At 39.6% G+C, this 23,887-nt stretch overlaps 1 protein-coding gene across 1 annotated transcript in view; it reads right to left on the bottom strand.

Annotated features, from left to right (window-relative positions):
- The window catches only part of LOC149957583 (midnolin-A-like), a 41,561-nt gene extending 20,215 nt beyond the window's left edge, over positions 1-21,346 (bottom strand). The window contains exon 1 of the mRNA XM_090165637.1: positions 20,966-21,346. Coding sequence (XP_090021763.1) covers positions 20,966-21,228 — 263 coding nt within the window. The 5' untranslated portion in view covers positions 21,229-21,346. The remainder of the gene's footprint in view (positions 1-20,965) is intronic.
- Positions 21,347-23,887: the final 2,541 nt, after the last annotated feature.

Below are 23,887 nucleotides of genomic sequence, written 5' to 3'. Positions count from 1 at the left end.
CGTGAACTATATATTAAATTTCACTCGCACGATAAAAAATTTAACGTTTTTTTGGAATCGCTAAATTTGTTCCTGTAAGTTTATAGAAAACAAACATTTACGAATTCAAAATAAAGTTAACAAAATAATCAGAACTCGTTTTCTCGTCTGTCTACACGTTTATGGTTTCTTGCTTAAACACTCTTAGCCGCAATAAATAAATGTGTTCTACACGCGAAATATGTTCTTCAAACAAAACATCAGTGTTTTAAACATGTTCTAGTGTCAGTGACGGATACATATGAGGGGGCGCCTTCCCCACTTGACGCTTAAGCTTTGCATGCGACTTGATGATTTGGTATTACACCCATAGCTCAAGATGTCTTTTTGCATCCCCCCCCCCTTGAGTTTTTTCTGTATCCGCCACTGTCTAGTGTAGAACAGTTCTGCACGCAATAGAATGTAACAATAGTGATCTAAATATATTCTAGACGCAAAACATTAGTGTTCTAATAGAGCTAGGCAACCATACACCGGTGTTCCACACGTCGTAAGTGTTCCAAGTATACGACCAGCAGTACACTGCTTTTTATGAAAATAATGAAAGTGTTCTATACGTAACCGACGTTTCACAAAGAAATATTTGTGGAATGTAGTGGCGGATTAAAAAATATTTATCTCGCGGAATTTTGGTCTATTAACTCTTTTCGAGAGCTTCAATTGAGCTAATTTCTACAAATTTCCTCTTTTTAATAGCTCTTTGCAAAAGAGATATTGTAAACAAAACTATCACTTGCGGAATTCTAAAATTCTATTTTGTTGAATTCTAAAATTATATTTCGGGGAATTCTAAAATTCTATTTCGGGAAATTCTAAAATTTGATTTCGGGGAATTCTAAAATTGGATTTCGGGGAATTCTAAAATTTGATTTCGGGGAATTCTAAAATTAGATTTCGTGGAATCAGAAATACATGAACCGAAATTATCAGCGTCCTATTCCTCTAACACGGGAGGCAAGTTCCCCGTTTCCCCCCACCTTAGTGGCCACGTGTCATCTTCCCTCCTCGAAAAGAGAACCTCCCCACCTCCGGGGCGAAGGCCGAGCGAAACTTTCTCGAAAAACAAATAAATAAATAAAATATATACGCGATTTACGAGGTAATCGCCCCCTTTTTGGAGGCTAGTGCTGTGGAAGCTACCGGCTTCGATGCACCGACAAGGAATGTCAGCCAATGAAAAAGGTGTGCCGACATCTTATGACGGCGCCCACAGAAATGCTCTCGTAAATCCCGTATTGCTGGGGAAAAATTACAAGTGCATCACGTGTCTGTGGAAGAAAGGCTGTGCCTATTAGAAGAAACGTCCAAGGAAAGAATAGCTCAAACAAATATCATCGTAATCAGTGAATTGTTATTAATTAATGAAGCCCAGTTAACGACTAATAAAAAAAAGTCTAACTTGACTACGTTAAGAATTATAAACAATAAATATTTGTATTATTTTGCTAAAATAATTGTACTTGTTTTATTTGAAATATAAATCTTAATAGCAACGTAAAGGTTTACTCGTAAACGAAATCATCATTTCTATTGCTTATTTCTACTAGTTCTTTTCTTGTGGTTTATTTCAGTTTCTTCGATGAAATAATTTATCTTAGCCTCACTAGATGGCGGTCTAGTTACCCGTGGTGCATTCGAAATTTTCCCTGTAGTCGCGGGAGGCGGAAAATTAACAAGGCCTCGCTTGTTAACCCTCCCCTTTCGCACGGGGAAATTGCCGTCCGACAAAAATATGCTCGCTGATAATTTCGGTTCATGTATTTCTGGTGGAATTCTAAAATTCAACTTTTTTAATTCTGAAATGAATCTATATATAACTTGAAACTTTACTTTTCAGAATTATATTTCTTTCTAAAAAAGTACTTTATAGAATTGTAAAAACCTAACACTATCACCAGAAATACATGAACCGAAATGATCAGCGTCCTATTCCTCTAATACGGGAGGCAAGTTCCCCGTTTTCCCCACCTTAGTGGCCGCGTGCTACCTTCCCCTCCTCGAAAAGAGAACCTCCCCACCTCCGCGGCGAAGGTTTGAATACGCTACCTGGCGACGGCCGAGCGAAACTTTCTCGAAAAACAAATAAATGAAATATGCTGCTGGGGAAAAATTACAAGTGCATCATGTGTCAGTGGAAGAAAGGCTGTCACCATTAGAAGCAACGTCCAAGGAAAGAATAGCTCAAACAAATATCATCGTAATCAGTTGTTATTAATTAATGAAGCCCAGTTAACGACTATTAAAAACTAGACTAACTTGACTACGTTAAGAATTATAAACAATAAATATTTGTAGTATTTTGTTAAAATAATTGTACTTGTTTTATTTGAAATATAAAACTGAATAGCAACGTAAATGTAGCCTTACTCGTAAACGAAATCATCATTTTTATTTCTTATTTCTACTAGCTCTTTTCTCGTGGTTTATTTCAGTTTCTTCTTCTTCCGTAGCCTTCTGTTTCTTTGGTCTTCCCATATTCTTTACTACCGTTTTTCGGACTTAGTAAGTTTTCGCTTTAAGAGAGTGTGTGTGAGAGAGAGAGAGAGAGGGAGAGGAAGGAAGAGACTGAGTAGGGAGGAACGGGGGCAGGCGGAAGGGGGGAAGCTGCAATCTAAATTCCCGAGGAAGACTGTTTTTGCACGACAGAAGAAAGTTTGGATAAGAGCCGCTCGCTGCTCGATGAGAAGTAAAAATATCAAGAATTCGCGCGCGGCCCACTCACGCGGGTCCTTTTTCTCGAATCTATCTAGATTTTCCCGTTAAAAGCGCGTGCCTACGCACATTCCACGGCGCGCGGCAGTTTCTCCCGCGCGCCGTGAAGCAGCACGAGGGACGAGGGCTGGGGGGGGGGCCATAAAATAAAATTGAGAGTTGATAGGAAGGGGGAGGAAAACTAGATGTGGGGGCTACGCACGGAAATCAGGGTTAGAGCGCTATAGCCGCCGACCAACTCAAACTCAAAGTTTTTTTTCTTCTTCGAAGTAGTTCTGGGTTTTTAACCAGATCCAACTCTGCGTTTTATTTCTTTCGCTACCTTACTAAATGCAACCGCGTCGGGGAATTTCGAAACGCAAAGTTTAAATGCGTTTCTACTTGGAAATCGACTAAACTTTCACAATTTTAGAGTACTTTTTAATGGAATGTAGCGGTGTGCAAATATAATTTTTTTGGGAATCTAATCGAATATCAAATATATTATTTTCTATATACGTCAAATATCAATCGAATATTTATAACGTCAAATCAGAAATACATGAACCGAAATTATCAGCGAGCATATTTTTGTCGGACGGCAATTTCCCCGTGCGAAAGGGGAGGGTTAACAAGCGAGGCCTTGTTAATTTTCCGCCTCCCGCGACTACAGGGAAAATTTCGAATGCACCACGGGTAACTAGACCGCCATCTAGTGAGGCCAAGATAAATTATTTCATCGAAGAAACTGAAATAAACCACAAGAAAAGAACTAGTAGAAATAAGCAATAGAAATGATGATTTCGTTTACGAGTAAACCTTTACGTTGCTATTAAGATTTATATTTCAACTAAAACAAGTACAATTATTTTAGCAAAATAATACAAATATTTATTGTTTATAATTCTTAACGTAGTCAAGTTAGACTTTTTTTTATTAGTCGTTAACTGGGCTTCATTAATTAATAACAATTCACTGATTACGATGATATTTGTTTGAGCTATTCTTTCCTTGGACGTTTCTTCTAATAGGCACAGCCTTTCTTCCACAGACACGTGATGCACTTGTAATTTTTCCCCAGCAATACGGGATTTACGAGAGCATTTCTGTGGGCGCCGTCATAAGATGTCGGCACACCTTTTTCATTGGCTGACATTCCTTGTCGGTGCATCGAAGCCGGTAGCTTCCACAGCACTAGCCTCCAAAAAGGGGGCGATTACCTCGTAAATCGCGTATATATTTTATTTATTTATTTGTTTTTCGAGAAAGTTTCGCTCGGCCGTCGCCAGGTAGCGTATTCAAACCTTCGCCCCGGAGGTGGGGAGGTTCTCTTTTCGAGGAGGGAAGATGACACGTGGCCACTAAGGTGGGGGGAAACGGGGAACTTGCCTCCCGTGTTAGAGGAATAGGACGCTGATAATTTCGGTTCATGTATTTCTGGTCAAATAGTTTGGTATAATATTAATGTCTTAAAGGACAAGAAAATTGGCCTGGGGAAAACTAAGTGCCAGGGACTGCCAGCATGCTCAAACTGAACGGCGGGCCAGTAGCGAAAGGGGGAGATTGCGGCAGGATCTAGTTCCAAGAAAGTCCACCTGTGGCGCTGCCATACAACGCTAAAGTTGTCTTTTTTGTTATTTCAATGCAGTTTTACCATGTAGTTTTCCCCACGTCACTTTTGTTGTTTATCTGCACAAATAGTATTTAGAATGCCAAATATTCTAACGTATTTGGTTTTATTGTTTTAGTTTTATTTTACCGTTTAAAGAAATTCCCAACCACGCCAAGTTTCAATAATCTATCCAACAAGATATTTAACGATTATTGCATTTTTTACGCACTGTAATCTGGCGCAGGTTCAAAAATTAGTACCAACTAAATTTTAGTATTTTAATTTTTTTAAAGTTTTATAAAAATTTAAAATGTAGATAATTATCAATATAATCAAGTTTTAACACAGAAATAAAGTGTTTTAAAGTTTTCTCAAAGTAAATTTCTTTTGAAACAGGAGGAAGTCACTGCTTTTACAACGACTATGCATTTTCGTATCTTATCATTTCTGCATGCAGAGCTATATTTCTATAATTTATGGTGAAATTTAGTTAGAGATTTTCAACATGGCGGTATTGGATTTTTCATACTTCTTTGTGACATAAATTACTTATTTATAGTAATTTCTTTAAATTTGTGCATCGTCAAACTGTTTTCAGTTCTAACAATTGTAAGTGTAGATAGATTAATTTTATAGCTACAGTTGCCAATAAATGTTGCTGGAGTTTATAGGTTTTTTTTGTTAGAATGTTTCATGCGAATTACGTGGGTGTACTAGCCAGTTACGTGTTTAGACCGAATCCTACGAATTTTTGTTCGTAATCAAACCAGCCCTATATCAATATGACTGACGTCTTGTGTTTATACCTTCATCGATTCTCGGTAAATTAGGAATGGCTTTGGTAAATTGACATCCGTAGAATTAACGCAGAAATGCGTAATCTAGAATCGTGCCATATAATTTCCAAAAATGTTATTAGCGGTATCAGAACGTGATATTTATCGTGTTTGAAACATTTGGCTCCTTTAAAACGAGTCTAAATAGTTTGTTGAAAATTGGGGTGTAAGGGGGAGGGGGAGCGACGAAGAAATACGCCACTTGTGAAATATTAGAAGATAATGAACTAAACGATATTAAACAAAACATAATTGTTTATTAGGGATTCATTGATTCAAGAGACCTTAGTTTCGCAATTGCAGTGAAACCGAATTATGTGAAATGGGATATCGGGATCTAAAAATTATTGTATCTGAATCTAAAAATGATAATAACTTGATCTAAAATGATAATAACTGGATCTAAAATGATAATAACTGGATCTAAAATGATAATAACTGGATCTAAAATGATAATAACTGGATGCAAAATGATAATAACTGGATCTAAAATGATAATAACTTGATCTAAAATGATAATAACTTGATCTAAAATGATAATAACTGGATCTAAAATGATAATAACTTTATGCAAAATGATAATAACTGGATCTAAAATGATAATAACTGGATCTAAAACGATAATAACTGGATCTTAAATGATAATAACTGGATCTTAAACGATAATAACTGGATCTAAAACGATAATAACTGGATCTAAAACGATAATAACTGGATCTAGAATTATTATATCGCGAATTATATATGTATTGAAATCGTGATTGAAATGAATAAATTGTTACTGAAATTATTTAATGGCGTAATCGCGATTCATTTACGTTTTTATCAATTAACGATGATTCTAGACTGTCACGCCATGAGTGAGTGTTCATGAAATCTTGACCTTCCCTGATAAGGTTATACTCCTTTCATCATCACTAAATAATTAGTATCGGATTTACGTAACTTTCGCGAGAGATAGAAACGTCTTACTGGAGTACAGGTGTGACTCACGCGCAAAAAGTTCGTTATTTGTCAGCGAAGCAGACAGTCATCCTCGAAACTTGCCAGTGATTCACCGTTGCAGCACTCGCCTCCTCGTCACGTCACAAACAGAGACAGACGGACATCGAAGAAAGTCCTGGCGAGAAGGGAGGCAAAATAAACACTGAAGCACGGAGACTAGCTGTCACAGAGCGGAGGACAACATGAGACGCGGAAAATGAGAGGAAACCGACGGTGAGGTAGAGACCGCGACATATCCGCCCTGAGAGAAAACTTCATGAACGCGAGAACGAAATAGAACGCTACACATTTGACGAAGTGAAGATCCTATTACGTGAGTTGAACGCCATTAGAAGTGGGTTTTTAACAGAGAAAATAGGTGAAAACTATTCGCCAGTCCGGAACCGTTCGATGAGTCCTCGCGCAAACAATTCGCCGAAAAACAATTCTCGAACCGTTCTAACGCCAACAATTCGCTCGCGGGAACCAGTTACCAGGTCTGGGACCTTTCGAAACTGTTCAAGCAGAATCTGCTCGAGAGCCGGTACCATCAAGAACACATGGCTAAGCTCTCTTAAATAAGTCTGCAATAGCTTTTTAGCCTAGTCAATACGTGCTTTTAGCTAGGAATTCCATCCTCCTAGCTTTTAGGATGGAATTTCAGACTATTCGTACAACAAGTTCTGACATCATAGCTTAGGCCGAATCAGTTCTTTGAACGGTTCCGGACTTACGAATAGTTTTCACCTTATAAATACGCTTCGCTTACTAGACACGCGTCTTCATACAAAAAAACGGTCAACAATTCCGAAACCCGGGAGAAGCTTCTGATCAGCTGTTAGAGGCGTAACTAGTAGCACAGCTACCAGTGGCTGCTCTCGTATGCAAGTCCTAGTTGAGAAATTGACCACGCCAGTCTATGAAGCGAAGCGTTTATTTAGTCTTTTGTTTTTAAATACCCATAGCGCTAACATTCTGTAAACTTTAAATAATATGGAAAATATTAATTTTTCTTTTATGGCGAATTTTTTTCGGTGAACTTGGGTTTATAGTTTTTATATGAAGCATCGTTTAAACGATGTTTTTATTGTTATAAACATGCAAGTGTTTATTACTTACCCGCCAAAAATGCGTGGCCAACACACGGAGCAAATCGTGTTGACCAACAATGTTTTGCAAAAATGTAGGCCCAAATTTTACACGCAGGCAGCCCTGTCGTGTTACATATGAATAAGTGTGACTAATCTGATCTAAATTTCATTCAAGTGGGTAAAATTACGAACAAAAGCCAAGATAAATATCTTTTGATGGTTAAGTCAGAATCCGGAAGAGCGTTTTAATTGTCTTTAAGATAATCACCACCTTTGAAGCGAGCTTTAAGGGTGATTTAGCATGTCCTACGTCGATAACGAAAAGGTTTAATTTCTTAAAGAAGAACGCGTAAGCCCGGAGTCAAACCGCCGGACGAAGAATAAAAGATAAAACGAGCTTAAGCTATTTAGGGCAGAGACGCCCTTTGACCTTTTCGCGGGGTTAAAGGAACGCTACGTCAATCGCTAGACTCGATTGCCTTTAGTGACGTCGCTCTTAATTCTTTTCTCTCCTCTCAAGCAGCCGTTGAAATCTCAACGCGAAAAGGGTTCGGGGGGGGAGACACTCGTATCCCCCTTCTTACGCCTTGGCCTCCTCCCGTTCAGTTCCTTCCCCCTTCACAGCTGACGTCTTTGTGTGTGTATTAAACAGCGAAGGCACGTTCAAACATTGTGTCCGAAACGGAAACGTTTCAGGCAGCCCGGACTAATAACTGCCCAAAGTCCGTTAAATTCTTCCACCTTTGACCTATGCTATCCAGAATGTTGCGCGCGATTATCCATCAAGCATCCGACGGCGGGGGATGCGCTAAGGCCTACGCTCTTAAGTCGACTAGTTAATTAAAAAACAAGGGTCTAATATAAGCCTTGGTGTGGGATACGATGCACTCGATTTTAGCCAATTATAGATAGGCTTTTAAGATCGCCAGGAGGGCGAGCTTGTAATTAATGACCCCCTAGTTTACTCCCAGGCTGCCTCCAACAGCCCTGCACTGTAGATGGGATTATAGGAAAAGCGTGATAGAGTTTTTCAAATTAATTTAATCGACGTTGGAGTGGCCGGTGCGTTCCCCGTCGCGGCGCTCCTTCGACGCGCTCTAAAAATTTCCTTTCCGCGCCGATGATCCCCCGAGATTACTTTAAACGTCCCCTCTACGTAGCGGAAGAAACTCGAAGTGAGCGCGCCTCCCGACTTACGGCGCGTTTTAGGCCTTGGCCTGCAATCCCGAACTAGGCCACTGTATGGTTTTACTTTCCCGCAATCCCGAACTAGACCACTGCACCGTTTTACTTTATAATATAAAGCGCGTGTTTGGAGGACGCTACAACGAATCGATTTTATTAGACGACACAGTCTCGCCTTCTTTCTACTATCTCCTCGCGAGTCCCAGCGCATTTCCGCGATTCATTCAAGAGCCTTTCAGTCACGCGTATCGTGATTCGTAAATTATTACGCCAGTCAAATTTCATTATCTATTGAAGGGGGCGAAAACGTAGTGAAAGCTTAATGTTTATATTGTTCGGTTATCTCAGAATAATGTTCGCTGATATCACGGCCAACTTTGATCACGCGCTTTTCGCGCTACTACGGCCAACACATTCGTCGAAATTCCGCGAGCAAGGATTTTCCCCCTTTAAACTGTACTATAATGTGTAGGAGTTCATCGCCACGCTCGGTGGTTATATTGTCCCCAATGTAAAAACTATACTAAAAATAATAATGCGCTAGGGGCGCTGACGTCATACACATCTTTTGCTCATAGGTTAACACAGGAACGTCAACGAATGAGATGGCCGCTGTAGCGCGAGAGATGCGCGAGAAATCAAAGTTGGCCGTGCTGATATGATCAAATAATTTTGCGACAGCCTGCTGTGGTCTGAATTTAATGAAAGTTTCATTAACTCAGGACATACAAACAACGCGTATCTACCGTATCAAAAAGATTGTTTTTCAAAACGTTTTTGCAAATAGCTGTTACTACGTAATACGTCTAATGAAAATATTGTCTTAAATTTAGTATAATATTGATGCAGCAGAGTACACGACGATGAAAAGGACGACACGACTAACAATGTAAGTTATTTAGCTTATCTGAATGATGTCCAAACGCAGATTTCTTTATCGCGTGTCCTTCTTAATCGAAATAAATAGTAGTCTGGTAAATTGTTTTATGCGAGGGTGAACTGCTGGTTCCATTTTATACGTCTTGCTCAGATCGTCAAACGTTATTAAAATCTACTAAATTTGGTTGATGCATTTTTTTATAAAAACATGTTTAATAAAATGTTCCATTATGATTTTGAAAAAAAAAACGATTAAGTCGAAAGATGTTATACTACGAATAATGCGAAGTTTGAAAGAATTACCCTCTTCATTGAACTACGAATAATAAAGAATTGGTTATAATTAATTAATTCGGAGGGAACAAGTTTGATTTGTTTAATCTGGGCCGGAGGATCTGGCGGAGGTTTTTTGGTTCTTTGCCATTTTAAAAAAAGAAACTCTTCTTAGAAATTGCTCTGAAGAGAGGGAGAGAGAGAGTGGAGAAGTTCGGAATGGAAGGGAAAGACGTCATTTGGGGGAAAAAGACCCAAATAAATTCGACCCTTTGACGTCATTCATTCCCGCGCGCGCTCGCCCGACCTCCACAGAGAGAGAGAGAGAGAGAGAGAGAGAGAGAGAGAGAGAGAGAGAGAGAGAGAGAGAGAGAGAGAGAGAGAGATAGAGGAAGAACGCAGGCCGGAGGAAAAGAGGATTACGATTTTATAAGTCTCTCCGTTGAGTGAGTGAGAGAGAAGGGAGGCCGGAGACTGAGGAAGGTAAATTTATCTTCCCAAAAAGCACGGGGGGTTAGGAAAAACGAGTTTTGAGGGGGCCACCAGGAGGCCGGCCTCGGCAGAAGAGAGGAAACGACAAGGGCGGGAGGGGGCAGCAAATTTTGTCCTCCCCACTTTTCTGTCTGTCTCTAGCTCGGCAGAGCTCCTATATTTCCCGAAGTGCGTAGGCCGACGAGTGACGTCAAGAACGGGTCCCACTGACGTCAGAGGTACCACCGGAAACGAGATGAGACCGAATTATTAAACTTTCTTTCTGCGAAAATCCCGGCCGATTCCGCGACATGCAAGAAAAGGTCACGTTTAACGTTTATTTTACGCACGAACAGTGAGGTGACGAGAGTGGGTTAAGCGCCATTTTATTCTAGATATCGAATAAAACACACACCCATTAACATCTCACGTGACTATTCTATCTGGGATAATCGCGTCTGATACACAATAGAGCCATACACGTGCAGCTAAACATAGCAAAGGTTCCCAATCAGGGTTGCTATGGTTTTACGTATTCGAATTATCTGACTTTCTCAGGTTTTCCCGGGTTATAACCAGAGATTTTCCCGTTGTTTTTTATTTTTCAAAATAAAATTCCCAAACGTTTTCCCGACGTTTCTCCTAGTTGTTAAAATTCCCCGACTTTTTTACTAGTTGTTAAAATTCCCCGACCTTTTTACTAGTTTTTAAAATTACCAGACTGGTCCAGGTATAGTGGCAACCATAGAAATCTCATAGGTAAATAGAATTATTATTTCACTTTGTACAATGGTTTTGTTTAAAAATTTAACTGATAAATAAATTAGGTTTCGCAATAACTCATTTAGTTGCAGGATTGCTAATTAACGTTCTGAGCCCCCCTGGTTCAAGAAAAATCAGGCCAAACCCTCGCCCCTTCGAAACGAAAAGGAGAAAGGTTTCGCGGAGGAATAGACCGATCCATAAAATGCTCACACTTAGCCTGCCATTAGAGGTTCGATTTTAATGGTTTTATTCATGACAGATGGCGCCAAACCGCCAATTTAAATCTTTTGCCGGGAAACTAACTAAATACTTCCCGATTTATTACATAAACTTCTACCACTTAACTACGTCAAGTGTAAGACGTAACACGACATTTCAAATTCATTGGCTCGAGGTTGGACGCGAAAAGAATGCGTCGTCATGGTAACAAATAGGCGATCTTCCCGCGAAAGAAAGGCTTATAAAACAATGGATTTAAAAACCTCAATTTGTTATCGTACTTAATATTTTGAAGTAATTATAATGTTCTTCGCGAAAGAAGTGTAGTGATACCTAATTTCAGGTATTTGTATGGTTATAAAAGAGATAATCAGGTAAGCTAATAATATAATAACCATGACTAAGCTTAATGACGAGTTTTCATCGAATTAGAGTTTTTCTCGTGAGTTTTCCCGCTTTAAGACAAGGTTAGTAAATTATAGTCTATAAAAGGTTGCCTCGATACGCTGTGGTTGCTAAGGGCTAAGGTTGGTAACTTCGTTGCTAACGAACATCATGACGTCACTGAGATGAGATCCTATTGAAAATCAATGGGATCTCATCTGGGTGACGTCAGCAACAGACGAATTTTGGAGGCAATTAAAAAATTCTTTCAAACCGTTTCTCGATCGAGACCCCGTTGGCTTTAAGACACACCCGTTTCTACGAGCTTCATCACGGCTGTAAAAATCTTCCTTAGACATTCCAAGTGTATACCTATATGTTTCCTGATTTAATCAATGTTAAAATGAGAAACAAAAGCCCAACTTGACATAGCAAGCAAAGAAACATGAAAAAATATTTTTCGCTGTTTTTGCATATTTTTCTACATTTCCAACTGTTAGCACCATCTGGTAAGACTTCGGTTTTTCTAAAAACCAGCCTCGTATGGCCCACCCCAGTGAAAGGATCTTCTTCCTTTACAAATGTGTCACCACAAAACGTTCTTGTATAGCTTTCTCAATAGTTGTAAGATACGGTCATAGTATGTGTAATTCTACTACGTTTTAGTGTGTGCACATTAAAGCTACGTCTGCACTCCTACTCTTTTTCCAGGGCGGGATCAATCTCTGTAATATTGATATTAGAATATAGCAGTCAACGTTAAATTATTATACATAAAGTGTTATTTCAGCGACTCAGAGAGCGTATTGGACTAGTCCCAAGGCCCTCGGCGGTGAACCCCGCGAAACAAAATGTCAAAGAATACAAGAGTTGGGATCGTTAGCGTGGTGCGGTGGAACCGACGACGGGCATTTTTTCCTTTATCCGTTTCCCATTGTGTGTGTGTTGTTCGCTGCGGGTTTGATATTTGACGCCGACCCCCTACCGAATTTCGTGTGGGAGAAATGCCATGGTAGGGTCCAGACAGCCTTCATCGACTTCACCTAGTACCATCAGTAATATAATATTATAAGTATGACACTGACAATGTTCCAAGGTGGAACCAAATCTACGTGGCAAACAAAGGTAAAATTGGTTTTGACAACAACATTTTGCAAAAGTGAAAATTACCAATCTTATCCTAATTTTGGTTAAAAATCATTAAAATAGGCACTGGTGGAAAATTAAATAGAAAATAGATTAAACTTTCCGGCCTTAAAATAGTGGACAATATATTTTTAACAACAAAAATAATACAAATTATACGACATTGCGTTCCAGTAATTGTTTTATCGCACATTGTAATATACTGTTACTATTCTAAGGTAAATAGTTTGGAAATTTCAATCGAACTAGTTGTTCTAAGCTTTTTACACGATTGATCACGCAAAAAACCGGCCGTTTTTCTAAACTTAGTCAAAAAAAGCTTTTGTGTGTCCAACACGTTGTGGAAATTGTTTCTTCAATCACACGAAGAAACTCGGTTGACCCACAAATGACAAATGGCAACAATGTTTTTTTTTTTTTGTTATTCAAGGAAGGAAGATACAAGGGCTAAGTGGGTCTGAGAAGACCGCGAGCCCGGCGAAGATTTTGAGGCGTGAGTGGGACGGGGGGGGACAAATGCGGTCCGCCCGTCCACCGGATTAATCAGGGCGAGATATGTGTAACGGCCACGCTAACGGGGGGATACGTGGGGACAGGGGTGGGGACACCCGTGGCGGATGTATTCCGACCACCCGTTGGGGGATTGGTGGTCGTCCTCACACGGCCATCCACAAACTCTACCTCCCAGACGCTTGGGATTACAAGAGTACGCCACTACTCCAATGGCAACAATGTTCGGCTAAAATGTTGGCTGGTGTGAATATGCCTTTATAGTTACGCTCTGATGATGATAGGGGGCGTGCGTTACCGCCACTCATGTCAAAGTTCAACTAAGATATTTACTCGAAGCAGACGACGCAAAACCGGTTTGCTGGGGCACGTTATGGTGGCGCACATCGGAGAGGCAAAGCTCGTCTCAACGCGGGCGTTATCATGATTCATTTCTTCAAATGAATAGCGTCGTGTCAAAGATTACGGAGGGTTTTTCTAACCTTTCGAGAACTCGTTGCATTCACGGGGAACATTAAAATTCCTGGTAAATGTCACCACGGTAATTGAAGTTTTACGACCTTTCAGGGACGCCATCAGCACTCCAACTACTTTTCATACGCGCTTATTCATAAAAGCCAACGTATATGCGAAACATTGCTGGCCAACCGAGTTATAGAAATAAAACGCTTTTTGACAATTTCATAAAATAGGGGGCCCTTTCGTCTTAACTCTTAAGAATTAATTTTTTGCTAAGAAAATTGTACTAACGCTTGATAACAGATAAAAACGTTTTTTTTTTATATATATATAGGGCCCTTTTGCGAATTTGGGAACTGTACTCACCGACAAAGTTGACCATAACTATCGGCACGTGTAAATAGGCCTAAACGTGGAGCGTGTGAGTTGGCCAACAATTTACGCTAGTGTGCATAAACTTTAAGAAACTTCGTCACAAGTTTTCAGGTCAAATGAATTGAAAGCCGGTGAAACCCAATAAGGGGAATTAAATATTCAAAACGCTTTATATATATATATATATATATATATATATATATAGCCTTCTCCGAAATTAATGAATGCTTCCCCCAAATGAGCCCCTCTCGCCACAGTTCAAAGCTCACGGCGTTTCCCCGAAGCCATCCCGGAATATCAACTTTGACACGTGCCCGCGCGTGGGACTTTTTTTAAGGGCAGCACTCGCTTCAATTCGCTGGTGGTGGGTGTTCTCTTCCGGTTATTAGGAGCAGTCCCCCCGAACCGCCAAGTGTTCGGCGTGCTAGATTGAAGTGTGTGTGTACGCACGCCGGCTCCAATAATGAGCTTCAAGAGAGCGTTTTTCGACCCACACTCGTGCACTCGACGAAGATTTATTTTTTCATTTTAACCAGAAACTCGGCGGTGGATACAATAAAAATTTAGTTTTAAAGAGCGGGGCTAACAAGATCGCCACGACGAAAGTGTCTTCTCCCCTAGACGCGAATTCTAACTCGTTTTAATAGGCGCTTAAATAGAATATCTTTGAAGAAATTTCCTAGGGCCGGACCTGCTAATTATATATAGTTCATTGTACTTTTCACATGCACGGTAATAATTTTTCAAGATAAAGGGGTAGTATAGAGCGACAACTCAAATAATTTTATAACTTAAACTGATTTGGTAAACAACTAAATAAACGTAATTTACTTATAGCATGTTGTCAGAATTTATAGCCCGCTGTACCGGTAAAATCAAGAAACCACACCAGCGGAGGCCTATCATCAGAATGCCCTACGCCAGCGTCCACAAGCCCGGACAGGTGACAAAACCAGCATGGGTAGCAGAACCCCACTACTGATGGTCGCACCCTCGACGCAAGCCGCTCAACCCAGCAGAAGGTGCAACAATGGGACGACCAGCCCGCCACTTCGCACACAGCAGTGGGATAGCCGTCGAGAGCTAAATTATTTTTTTTTTTAGTAGATGCGATTAATCAGGGGTGAGACATGTGTAAAGGCCACGCCAACGGGGGAATACTTGGGGACAGGGGTGAGACACCCGTGGCGCAAGTATTCCGACCACCCGTTGGGGGTCGGTGGTCGTCCTCAAACAGTCATCCACTAACTCTGCCTCCCAGACGCTTGGGATTACATGAGTACGCCACTACTCCCGGCTAAATTAATTTCTGAATGAAAAACATTGTTTCGGGCGATATATTCGCGACCGAAACGAGTCTAGGTGGCGTAACGGCTCTAGCTTCTCCGAGCTAGCGCCTAAGATCTGGCGTCTGCTACAGACAAATTAAAAAGTCATAAGAACGTTTTTTTCTTAAATAAACTTATCAAAATATAAGCAAACGATGAAAAATTATATTTAAATGCAAGTATTATCAGTTAGGTTAATATCCTTGGCACGACCTTAGGCCTAAGTCATCAAGTGACTTTTAAAGGTGGCCGGGTTAAAATGCGTATTATTATAAAGTCGAATTTATGAATAACATTAGGGAAAACTAATTGCGTCTGCTTTAGCCGCTACCTATCTAGGTTTCAATGGTGAAACAAAGGGGGCGTAGCGATAACTTTCGGTCGCGAATATACGTTGAACTAAAACTATTTTACCAATTCTCCAAAATAAAATATGAGTCTTAAATTCATAAAAGAAAAATATAAACATTTAGTTTTAACACGGTGTGCAACAAGTGTTTCCTTTTAACCAGGGCTGCGTTCAGTAACGCTCAACGAAATATCTGAAAAATTATTTTCATTGAGACCGTTGCTAAACGTGACGTAGGATCTTGTTGAGCGCTTTTTACGCTTGTTGTAAATTTTGTAAAATATCGTCTGTTGCGGCGTCTGTAGCTAGTCTTCCTCCGTGCTGAGACGTCACGTGACCGTTGAGCAACAAAGAAACCAGCTCTTACAGCTGATGACTTCGTTGGGCAACGAGACGTCAAAACCGGAAACGCGAAAAGCGTACAAAACGAATCCGGACTCAACTTTTATTCAAAGTTGAGTCCGTGGAGCGTTACTGAACGCAGCCATGGTAGCTGTTTTTATACAGGGTGTTCCAAAAGGTTATGCAACATTTTTAAGGAGTTGTAGGGGGTGAGTTGAGAAGTATGCCTGTTTTTTCCCATTTTCCTACGATGAGTTAAAAGAGCGCCAGAGAGCTTCAAAGTGTGGCCTACTAGCCCCTGGAAGTAGGCTGCAACAAGCGCAAAACCAAGCAGCAGGGAAACGTGAACATTAAGGTTTGGGTTCGTGCGATAGGTAAAAAAGGACTTTGTAAACAAATCGAGGTAACCAGCGTAAAAAAGTATACTTAAACAGTATTTAAAGTCCCTGCTGCTTGGTTTAGTGCTTGTTGCAGCCTACTTGCAGGGGCTAGTAGGCCACACTTTGAAGCTCTCTGATGCTTTTTTCACTCATCGTAGGGAAATGGAAAAAAAAAACAGATACTTCACAACTCACCCCCTACAACTCCAAATATTTGCATAACCTTTTGAAGCACTCTGTATATTAAGGCTTAGAAAAATTTGTTTACAAATGAAAAGTTTCCATTATTTCAACAAGCACTTTCGGAAATATTAGTACTTCTTAGCGATTTCCTTGAACCCTTATTAAATACTTCAATAAGGTAATTAGTAATTAAGTTACTTAAATAAAACTGCAAGGGAATAACTTAACAATAATAAGTAATATTTTGAAATTGCCAAAAATTATCTGTGAATTACAAAGGAACATTTCGATATTGCGAAGAAACATTTCAAAATTGCAAAAGAACATTTCGATATTACGAAGAAACATTTCGATATCGCAAATGATCATATTGATAGAGCAAAGGAAAAGTTCGATATTACAAATGATCATATTGACATTGCCAATAAACATTTCGAGATTACAAGAGAATGAAACCCATCTACATTTCTGAAGACAACAACAGCAACAATCTCGCCAAATGCGTCACTTTCCCCATTAGTCTCCGACTGCAACATTTCGTTGGGAGTATAGCTAAATAATTTCGCAAGCAGCGTGGTATGTAACTCGAAGCGCCCCTCAGTCGTGACAAGCCATCGAGTGTTAAATCTTATTAGGGACTCTGTTGGTCGGCGGTGTAATACTTCCCCGGGCTGTTTCCCCGCATTTATTTTCCAACAGAGAGAGAGCGCTCGTCAGGAGCGAGGTACATAATAAAACTTCCCCTTCGACTGGAAATCTGGTTGGCGTCATTCCGAGAATTGCGCGCAAAATTCGACTCCCACACGTGGAATAATTCGCGCAGACGACGCGACTAACAGCGAAACAATCCCCCCCTTTTCCCTGAATTCCCCCCACTTCCACAAAGAGAGAGAGAGAGAGAGAGAAACTTAAAAGATTTATACTTAAATAAAAGTTGGAAGAGCTACCTTGGCCCAGATTTTCTACGCGTTACGGTTTGGACTCTTTGGAGGTAGTATTAACGCGAAAATTCGTGAATTTCAGGAGGCGTTAGATCGAATTCGGCAAAGAAAGAAAACCGAACACGGGACGAGAGTCGGAAAGTACTTAACGGAAAAATGCCCGTTCCTCCTCACCCGGGTTTTTTACCCCGACATACATTACTTCCTGTTAAATAATGTGGGTAGTATCGCCTGGGATTTCACGAATAGACCCGCAATATCTAAAGGATATACAGGATTATACAGTGATTTCAAAATTGAGGGTAATGCTTGTGGGAGCAGTGACTTAATTTCAAACTCTGCCAAATCTGCACTTCGCTATAATACGATTTGTTTTCTAATTTGACGCGGTGAGTTTTTTAGTAGAATCTTCCCTGAAATTTCGCCCAACCAAGAAGAACGCTCGTAGGAAAGGTGCATGCGACCAAATTTTGCATAAGACAGTAAGAATAAAGGCTCCTAGCGGCAAACACGAGAAATTCGTTGATATACCATCGAAAGTTCTACTTTATACTCCTGTCAAATAGCCATGTTTGGGAGAAAAAATTAAATGGCTTTTAGATTACATTCACATACGAAACTCGATTTAAAGTTACCACAAACATACGGTGTATCATGAATCTATTTAACCCATGAATATCCAACTCTATCATTAGCCACGGTATACTCTGAGGGAACGTGGGGCGGAGCCTATTTTCGCGCCATACGAGTGATTTACTCTTTAAGCCAATAAGAACGAATTCGGAAATGATGTCATTTTAGCGCCAGATAGTTTACGAGAGCTCGGAGAGCAGAATAGCCGCGAAATGACTTCTCAGGTACGGTTCACGTTATTTTGTTCAAAATAAGCTTTACAGTTATAATTCTTTCTAGTATAAAAATATAAATTAAAAAGGAATGTTACTCCGATATTTTGAAAGCAATCTTACGCTATCGAGTGTCTGTGAGATTTATAACAATTTAAACATACAAACTATCTCTGAAAAGCTAAGCCTCGGTGAAACTTTGGAAGAAAACCTGAGTCAATTTTTGCCATATTATTATTAAATAATAAATGCTCTGTTATCATTTTATTCTAATAAAAGCTATTCTATTAATAATATGAAATAGATCTATTTATTTAAATAGATTAATGATAAGTACTGCAAAAAGGAAACATAACCATAACGCGTCATTTTAGGAACAAACGCTTCGACTGCTTATAAATAACAGCTGACACAGCTGAGTTCTACTTCGACTCCGTCACTATAAATAGGCTCCGCCCCACGCGTCGCCAGAGGTGACCTAGGGTATTCCAGTTGAATATTCATGGGTTAAATAGATTCATGGGTGTATTTATTAAAAATTCGGGAAAATGACGATTCGCGACCGAAAACTATCGCTACGCCCCCTTTGGTTCGCCATTGAAACCTAGATTGGTAGCGGCTAAAGCAGACGCTATTAGATTATCTTCATCGTTATTCGTAAATTTGACTTTATAATAAATGATACTAGAATTTTATTATAATTTTTTATTTATGAAAAAAACGTTCTTATGACTTTTTAATTTGCCTATAGCGGACGCTAGATAATAGGCGCTACCTCGGAAGTTACGAATTAATCATGCTTCGAAAATAACAGCTATATGATTGTCTGGCGTTTGTGAAGTATCAAAATTGTTATATGAGTATCATACCTTTGATTTAACACTTACGCCCATAAACAAAATCAAACTTTCCTCTAGTGCTGAAAATAATTTTGGTAATTTAAAGGTGAGTAGTTAATGAGGTTTAATGTCTGGCCACAAGGCTAGTTTAGCGCAAAATTGGATACGGATCTCTCTTATTTAGCCCCGGGTTGCAACTAATTAACGCTTAAATTTATAATTCCCGACGTTGGATGAGAGTGAAAGCTCTACGTATTAACTTCGCGATATTTTAGTATTTACCAAATGTTTAAAATTTAACCCTGTTTTCCAGTCGTTACAAAACAGGGCTGCCATACATTTTAAACGATAAATAAATAAATTATAACGAAAAATGCGAGGTAACCCTGTTTTACAGTCGTTAGAAAACAGGGCTGCCATACATTACAGTGGATAAATAAATAAATTAGAAGTAAACATAAGTGGCAATCCTGCTAATATAGCCTCTCCTTCACTATAATAATATTGTGCACTTACAAGCTTCCAAAAGCCACCACTTAATGGAAATAAGACTTGCCTAGATTTATGGTTTTATCTTTAATTTATATAAATAAATATAATTAATTAATAAATAAATTAATGGTTTTCCACGAAATGACAAAATAAAACTGACTAGAAGATGGCTCTTTTTTATAATTGACAAAAACGTGTTAGGGCTATAATTAGTTTTTGAACTGAGACAGGAAATACGTTATATTTTTTTATACCATATTCTGATAAATTCAAATTGCCGGATATCTGTCATTTGGCAGCATCGGTCTGCCGTAAGAAAGAATAAATGACAATGCTGCCGACTAAGTTTTGCCATTGGCCCGTAATCGGAGGCCTTCGCATTTTTAACGAGTACCAATATTAGTTCAACGAACGACAAGGTTGCGGAGTATTTCTCTCTACGAGAGACATTTAAAACCACTCTGGCGTTTTATACAACTTCTGCCTAACCGGTTTCTCGGTAGACCTGTTTGAGGCGCGGATTTTGAATAAAAAATTATCAATCGAATTAATATGGATTAACTTGACATCTGCTCTGTCCAAAGCAGCTGTTCCAATCGTACTGTTTATAGGGGTACGAACTTGATAAGACCAACATAATTTGTTAAGCGTGACGTTAGGCCTTCTTCCGAATATCAGGGCATCAACGAAACTCAAAAACTTACCTTTGGCGTCGCGAGTCGTCGTGGTTAACATGTTTGTAACCAAAAAATTGTGCAAGTGGGTAGCATTCTCCGAATCGTTCAATCGTGTCTCAAATGTTCGAATTGCGCGTGTTTGAATGCAAAAACAATATTGGTTACAATAAAGCTAGAATTACGCTTGGCAAATGGTGACATTTGTTACCATTTATTCCAAGGAAGGATTTTTAGATTAACATGGTATCAAATAAAAGTTTCGGCGTTTTTTGAACATCTGAAACCATATTTAGCTTATCCATGGACTAAATGTTAATTAGTCCATATCTTATCAGAGCGTTCGAAAAAATTTGAACATTTACTACACGATTGGAACAGTTTGAACAATTAAGACTAAATTGCTCCGCAACGAATCAATTCTGCGTGCATAATCGCGCTCTTTGGTGCAGACATTAACCGTATCATGCAAATTTAAATAAAATAATTGCAACGTGCTTTCTAATGTTTTCTATCGCATGTCTGGCAAGGGTCCAACTGGCAAAACTCCACGGCACGTGCAAAAACCCAGATAGAAGGTTCAATGTGTGGGCTAGAGCTTTATAAGCTCGAGTTATATCTAAAAAGGCGCGAACATGAAATAATGCGTGTTCTGAGAGGAAGCTAGCCTTACCTATTCTTTTGAAGCAGGACTATTTTGTCCCTGGAAAGTTTTATTTTGTTGCTGATAACGTTCTTCAACGCCGAAACTTTACTGAGAGGCGAAACTTGAAGTTTAATCTCGCCTCCGGTTGTCGGAAGAACGTAGACAGTGATCAGCGGTTGTTGGTTGGCGTTGTTACTTCTGGCCGGCAGGACGCTCTCAGCGTCCGACGCTACGTAATCCAGGTCCATGTGACGATCAGGTTCGACGTGAGAAGAGCGCTCAGTAGCCATCGTGCGCCGAAGACGCGAGCTGACTAGTGGTAAAACGGAGAGACTGTCGACTGCGCTGCTGCGGTGGCGACGACTCGCGTCCCTGTGTCTACGCTACCGGGAAAACTTCTCCTCTTACAGAATGAAACAACTGCCTGTACTCTAACTTTACGTCGCTGATACGTATTACCCCTGGCGGCCTCTATTTTCCGTGCTCTTTTTCTACGCTGACGGAGCTTCAGGGAATCCTAAGGTCGAGTCCATTTTCTAGCGTCACTGGAGGGGAGTTCGAAACTCAGACCGACGAAAGTGAAAGCTCGATTTTCTTTTTCTTTCAATAGCTCCGTGTTGATCTCTTCAACTATCCAATAACGATAGATAAACAGATTTAAGGTTTTATTTTTTCCCGAAAGAGAGGCCTTATCCAATTTTAAGAAATACAGGTATGTTTTGCGGAATGTAAAAAGTAATTGGAGAAAGCGGTGTTATACGTTTAACGCGAGGTTCGAAAAAAATGCTTAGCGCGTTTAACGTAGACGCTGACTTAGCGGCTTCTACCCTGGCGTCCCTGGCAGGAGATAACAAGGGTCAGCTACCTCTAGACGTGTTTGTAGGTTGTGATCTCTACCACAACAGTACTCGCGAAGAGATGAGCCCCAATTGCATCATGTCGCGTATTCGAGCGTGGGGATTCGACGACAGACATTTTATCAAATTGGGACTTACATCAACTACGCGTGGGGTATTTCTTCTCCATGGCCGACAGCATTCATCAACAACTTCTAATTTAAAGGGCTTTAAGCTTCGTATCAGGACCGGATTACCCAATAGGCCGACTAGGCCTGGGCCTAGGGCACCAAGCCTACAAGGGGCACCAGGATGTTTCGAGAAAATTAAAAGTACAAACATTTTATCATTTACTTTTCACAAATGTTTTTCCCAAGTAATTTTAGCAGAAATTCATGTATTTCTGATTTTAGTAAATGCGTTCACATTTTTCGACACCACGTAAAGCAATCATTTATTAACGTCACAAAAATACCCGCAAAGTCTATATTGAAATTGTATTTTCCATCCATTCGTCAATTATAAATTGCGGGAGCACCTAGCTCGCTTCTCTCGCAACTGAAAGGAAGCACCAAAATTAGCTTGGTCCTACGGCCCCACAAGGTCATAATCTGGCCCTGCTTCGTATACGTAGACGAAACACTATACTTCAGCTACTGAGGACAAATTAGCAGCATAAGAAACATAATAATAATAAGTATGCCAATTCATATTGTTATTATTTTATGATGTTCTCGCGGAGCTTCCGTTTAAGCTTACAAACGAACTGAGTAGTACATTTCGCCCAGAGGCGCGTTTATACCACTTGGGGCCCCTAGGAGCAATGTTATTATAGGGGGTCCTTTTGCACCCCCTCGAGATCCCACACAAAATGCTATAATTTGGGGGGGGGGGGGCACTCCCTAAAAATGGGACTGTAGGCGCAAGCCTAGTTGTACAATCGCCCCTGATTTCGCCTTGGGCGTATTTAGCAGGGACGTCATTTAGGTGGGGCTCCAGCCCCCCCTGAATTTTAATGAGCTAAAAACGTTAACGAAGAACTTTACATTTAACTACATTATAGAAACGTCCTGTCTATTATCCTGAAAAACTAGGAATTATGCATTAACTATTTCGATTAAAAATAAAAAATAAATTGGATGCGTTTTTGGGCTAAAATAACTTGTTTTTCCCGGACACTCAAGTTCTGCTACCTCCTGAGAAATCCTGAAATGATGTCCCTGGTATTCAGACGATAGGGGTCTTTGTATTGAGAACTAAACCTTGATTAAGCAATAGCTAAAATAATTTCCGTGCTCATTTTTTCCAATTGTCATACTTATAGTAATTATGTAACTTATGTTCGTAGTTTATCTCTTTTAAAATGGTTTAGCAGAATGACTACCACCATAAGTAATATAATTTCCCATAAGTATGCTATAAAGGTAATTTTTATATTAAACATTATTCACGGGATATAACGTAAATTACGTCACTTCCAGCTGCGGGACTAATAACGCGTCATCAACTTGATAGATGGGAAAAGGACGTTAGTGAAAATCGTCTGCTTAGCAGAAGAAAATCCAGTAGTTCATGAGCTTCTCGCATTTGCCACTACGTGGCTCTGTGTAAACTAAAAAGGCTAATTAGAGATATTCCCGTGAACACTTTTCCAGCAACTAATCAGGTAAAGAAGTCCTGCTACTGTGATAAAGGTGAAGAGGGTAAAATGGTTGCTTGCGACGATGAGAATTGTCCTAGGGAATGGTTCCATTATAAATGCCTAGGACTTAAAAAAAGCACCAACCACGAAACGTTGGTATTGCCCTGATTGCTCCAAAAATAAACCTCAAACAAGTAAAGGTAGAACAAATACAAAAAAAGTCAATAAAGTTTATTTATAAAACAGTTACGCTAATGCTTTGTTAGTTTGTAAGTAAAATATGAGTTAGTAATTTTGAGATTCATATTTTATTAAATATGCAAATATAACGGATTTCTTTAATCTCATAATTAGTTAAGCTAATAGAACAAACAAGTTTACTTATATTCAAAATATGCAGTGATATGGTTATTATAACTTAAAAAAATAAAACCTAATTAACGGAAACCACAGAATTACAAGTGTTGATTA

Source organism: Leiobunum rupestre, chromosome 2, assembly GCF_980474605.1.
Source record: "Leiobunum rupestre chromosome 2, qqLeiRupe1.1.hap1, whole genome shotgun sequence".
Lineage (NCBI taxonomy): Eukaryota > Metazoa > Arthropoda > Arachnida > Opiliones > Sclerosomatidae > Leiobunum > Leiobunum rupestre.
This window is presented reverse-complemented; position numbering and strand designations above follow the sequence as displayed.